This window comes from Nannospalax galili, unplaced genomic scaffold, assembly GCF_000622305.1.
Source record: "Nannospalax galili isolate Female #2095 unplaced genomic scaffold, S.galili_v1.0 scaffold598, whole genome shotgun sequence".
Lineage (NCBI taxonomy): Eukaryota > Metazoa > Chordata > Mammalia > Rodentia > Spalacidae > Nannospalax > Nannospalax galili.
In genome coordinates, this window is record NW_008342423.1 from 1,949,510 (window position 1) to 1,954,784 (window position 5,275).

Sequence of the window (5,275 nt, forward strand, 5' to 3'; positions counted from 1 at the left end):
TTCCAGTTTTTCTCCATTTAGAATGATGTTGGCTGTGGGTTTGTTATATATGGCTTTAATTATGTTGAGGTATGTTCCCTCCAGTCCAATTGAGAGGGGATTTTTTTTGGCTCACGGTTTTAAGGAATATAGCCCATCATTGTGGGAAAGGCCAGCATTGTGGCAGTAGGCGTATACAGTGGGTGCTTCCTCTTCACATCTTAGCAGGACAGTAGGAAGAACAGGATAGGAGGCAGGTCCACACTATAAAGACCTTCCTCTAGCTAGTCCCTACCTTCCAAAGGCTCCACAGCTTCCCCCAAACAGTACCACAAGCTGGGGACCAAGTGCTCAAAGACATAAGCCTGTGTGAACATTTTGCATCCAAACTGTAACATCCATGGTGGCACACGCCTCTAATCCTGGCACTTACCAGGCTTAGGTGGGAGGATGATGAGTTTAAAGCCAACCTGGGCTACATAGTAAGGATCTACCCCCCCCCCAAAAAAAAGAAAAAATTAGCTTTGATGTATTTGCTTTTTAAAATTGGTTTCATTAGTTACTCCTGCAGTTGAAACACAATTTTTGCTTTTAGAGATGCTACCAAATCTAGGTAGGATCACTGTAGCCATTTTTAGTCACTGAGCAGAAACTCTGGGGTAGGTAGAAAGAACGAGGAAATTTGACCATGTAATGTACTATGTGCATTTCTATGCTATATAAATGTATGTAGTACATTTTTAAAATATAGTTCAAGTAATTAATAAAATATGACTTCTAGAAAGAGTAGCATGACTGGTATCAGTTTGACAGAGATTTAAGCCAAAAGATTTAAGGGTGCTGAAATCTATAGAATTTATTTAAAATTTTGCTGCCAAAGTCTTTGAATTCAAATTGTTGGGCTCAGAGTTTAAGAACTCCACAGGACTGGAGAGATGACTCTCTCACAGGACCCAAGTTCAGTTCCTAACATCCATCTCGGGTGGCCACAACTACGTGTAAATCCAGCTCTAGAGGACCTGATGCCTTCTTCTGGGCTTCTTGGGTACCTACACACATTTGGCATACACACACACACACACACACACACACACACACACACACCATGTGCTCACATGGATTCGAGGGCATGTGTGTATGTATGTGGGGTCCGAGGTTGACTTGAAGTGTCATTCCTTAGTTGCATCTCCATCTTATTTTTTGAGTTTGGGTCATTGAACCTGGGATTGGCTAGATTCAACTGGGCTTGCTGGTTTTGTAGACTGGCCATCGAGCCCCAAGGATCCACCTCCCTCTTCCTCCCTAGCACTGGGGTTATAAATTTGCCCCCATACCCATTTATCCATCGGTGCTAGGGCTCAGAACTCAAGTCCTTGTGCTGATGTTACAAGTACTTTATCTACTGACCCATCTCCCCAGCCTTTTTTTAGAAAAATTTGACGTTCATTGAAGAGTATCATTAACTTAATTTTTCTCCCGTTTGAAGATCTCTTGTTCTCCTCAAGGTCTGAAGGTTTGGGTACAAGATACTTCATACTTGTGTAGCCGTGCTGGGCAAGTCCTCCCTGTCCTTATTCAGATGAATGGCTGGATTCACAATGGAAACCTGCTCTGCCCTTCGTGCTGGGACTTCTGTGAGCAGTGTCCGCCAGAAACCGACCCTCCAGCTGCTAACCTGACTCGAGCTCTTCCACTGGGTGAGCAATACCTCTGGAACATGCTTGGTTTTTCCCGATTGCAATTCTATAGGAAAATCCTCCTTCCTGCCATTATTAGAGATCTAAAGTAGGTAACCAACACATTGCTCAGTGTAGCAAGGATGAGGAAAGTTTCCGTATAAAGGACCAGAACTGCGTTGGGCGTAGTGATGCTTGCCTTTAATGCCAGCACCTGGGAAGCAGAGGCAAGCGGATCTCTGTGAGTTCAAGGCCAGCCTGATCTACATAGTGAGTTCCAGGCTAGCTTGGGGCTACAGGGAGACCCTGCTTCAAAAAGACGGAAAAAAAAGGGGGGGGGAGGCTTGCTACATCCACAAAGGAGACAAAGATGCCTGGAGACACAGATATATGTAGAAAATGAGAAAGACATTGGTTTGCAAAGACAAGGTGGTTCTCACTAAAGGATGTTACAGGTTGTCTGTCCCTTATCTGAAATCTTTAGAAATAGAATTGTTGTGGAATTCAGACTTCTTTCTGATTTTGGAATGTTTTCATATACTAGTGAGCCATCTTTGGGATGAGACCTAAATCAAAACCCCAAATTCATTGACATTTATATGCACCTTATATATAAGGCCTGATGGTAATTTTTAGTGTGGCTGTGTTTTGACTGAGCTGTCAGACCAGCTCAGATGTAGACTTTTCCATATGTGGAGTCATGTCTGTGCCCAAAACATTTTGGATTTTGTAGTGTTTTGGATTTCAGGGTTTGGTTCAGGGATGCCCAACTTTTGTATTCATTCTGTAAGCCTCAGGATAGTAGAATTGAGTCAGTAACTGACACTGTAAGGAGACAGACCCATCCTCTGGCTTCAGAAGAATACTTTCTCCATTGCAGGTGTTTACACTGAGGTCTGGATCCAGGACTAAGTTCTAGGAGCAGAATTCATGAATTCTTAAAATGGGACTTAATGGCCTATGTGACTTGATGGCATTTTTTAATATCAACAAGAAATTTTATGTGGCATTTTTTCAGCTGTCAGGTTTTTTTCATTTTGTTTGTTTGTTGGTTTGTTTGTTTGTTTTTTCCTGTCTTTTTGAGACAGGGTCTCCTGTAGCCCTACCTGGCCTGGAACTTGCTATGTAGACCGGGTTGGTCTCAATCTCACAGAGCTCCTCCTGCCTCTTCCTCTGCCTCTGCCTCCTGAGTGCTGGGATTAAAGGCATGTGACACCACTGCCAGCTCAATATTTTTTAAAAATAAAACTACCCGCCCCCTGCCTGTTATGTGGTCTATTTAAAAGTAGAGAGCCATATTCAGTTTACAAATGAGTTTCTACACCTCTAAGGTTAACTTTCTTTCCCAAATCATGGGGGCTTTAACCCCTACTCTCTGCCTAAGGGCTGTATGTAGAGAGTGAGGTTTGTTTCGGTTTTTTTTTTTGGGGGGTGGAGGTGGATAGTCTCTAGGCTGGTCTGGAATTCACTATATAACCTAGGCTGGTCTGAAACTCATAATTCTCTTGCCTCAGTGTCCCAAGTGGTTGGATTATAGGTGTGTTTACCAAGCCTGGGTGCATTTTGGGAGGTTTATACTTGTGTTGGGAGTGCTGAAGACCAACCCCATTTGTTGGATCCCTAGAAGGATTCCCAGGCTTGTACTCAGGGCTTGCTAGAGTGAAAGGATGCAAAGCAAAATCATCAAAGGGAAAGACATACATGGGATGAAGTTCAGAGGAAACTGCTTCCCAGATGCGAGCTCAGGACTGTTCTTGCTGCAGAGCTTCTAAGGCCAGCAGGTGCTGCTGTGTGGAAACTTTCCGCAGCACTCCGGTTAGCTGAATTCTCTGTAGTTACGCTAGTAAGGGTTACTGGTCTAAAAATGGATAATTCTAAGAGTTCCCCCGTCCTCAGACTTGCTCCCAGATTTAACTATAAAAAAATATTACCATCACCATCAAAGAAATAAGCAGGGATTCAGACCTTTAGCAGTTAGAATTGCGATGAAGGGAACATTGCCTAAACTGGTGCCGGGATAAGAACCTTAGTATAGGAGCAGAGTGCAGGAATCGGGAGAAAGCCAAACCCAGTCAAGGGGCTACAAAATAATGACACTCCTGCCCTGGGAGCCTGACAGAGACAGGGGGACCTGTTGAGATAAGGTCAGGCAGCAGAAACCACAGGCTATCACTCAACCCCCTGCCTCTCAACCAGGTGGCCTCTACACTCCATCTCCCCTGCTCCCTCTTCATCAACTGCCTTTTCTGAGGTTGTGGGCTGGGCTGTGATGTCACTGCGGTGAGGAAGCCTGCTCAGAAGAGCATTGGAACTTCCAAGTCACAAGATTTTGAAAATTGTATAAAATGTAACAAGAATAGGTACCTCTTGGCCTTTCCTTTTTCAACTTTGTAAGCAGCATTGTAAAAACTGAAATATCTGGAGTTCCCATGTTTGTTAATATGTGTGAATGGGGCCCAAACATTACACGTTATTTCTTTTCTCACTCTCTCTGGGTTTTTTTTTGTTTTGTTTTATTTTTTTCTTTTGGTCTTTTTTAGATAGGGTCTCCCTGTAGCCCCAGCTGGCCTGGGACTCACTCAGATATGCCTGCCTCTGCCTCCCAAATACTGGGACTAAAAGCATGCACCACCATGCCTGGGTTACAATGAAACTTTTAAAACAGATTATTATCCCTAATGTAGCTGTTATGAATTGGAATGTTTTTAGATGTTAAACTGCTAACATTAAAACTGCCAGTAGTGCTGGGTGTGGTGACACATACCTATAATCTCAGTGTTTGAGAGGTGGAGGCAGGATGATCAAGAGTTCAACTTATCCTCAACTACATAGTGAATTTGAGGCTGTGCCAAATGATTCCCTGTCTTTAAAAAATTAATTAATTAATTAAAATATTTTAAAAATTCTAATATTCTAGAAGAAGAAAGATATTAATCTCCCCAAATTCTGCTTTTTGGTTTTTGTTTTTTTAGTTTTTCTCATTTGGTTTGTTTTCATAGCCTCATTTCAATTGCAATATATGGGACTAGAGAGATGGCTCCGTGATTAAGAGCACTGACTCCTCTTGCAGAAGACCTGGCTTTGACTCCCAGCACCCACCTGGCAGCTAACAACTGTCCCTAACACCAGTTCCAGGGGATCTGACACCTTCTTCTGTCCTCTGTGGGGGTTGCATGACACATGTACACTTATATATACATGAGGCAATACTCATATACATATAAAATAAAAATAATAGCCGGGCACGGTGGTTCATGCCTTTAATCCCAGAACTTGGGAGGCAGAAATAGGCAGATCTCTGTGAGCTCAAGGTCAGCCTGGGCTGACCCTGTCTTCAAAAGACCAAAAAAAAAAAATAATGATAAATAAATAAAATTTCTGGGCTGGAGAGATGGCTCAGCAGTTAAGAACACTGGTTGTTCTTGCAGAAGACCCAGGTTAGAATCCCAGCTCCCACATGGCAGCTAACAACTGTCCGTAACTCCAGTCGCAGGGGATCCGACAGCCTCTTCTGACCTCCGTGGGCATTGCACGACACGGGTGTACTTACCTACATGCAGGCAATACATACATACACATAAAGTAAAAATAATAAAAAAAATCTGTTCATCTTCTACCTA

At 43.1% G+C, this 5,275-nt stretch overlaps 1 protein-coding gene across 1 annotated transcript in view; it reads left to right on the forward strand.

The window, feature by feature from the left end:
- The window catches only part of Lmln (leishmanolysin like peptidase), a gene marked incomplete in the record, with an annotated part of 84,584 nt that overhangs the window by 78,243 nt on the left and 1,066 nt on the right, over window positions 1-5,275 (forward strand). The window contains 1 exon segment of the mRNA XM_029566175.1: window positions 1,466-1,676. Coding sequence (XP_029422035.1) covers window positions 1,466-1,676 — 211 coding nt within the window.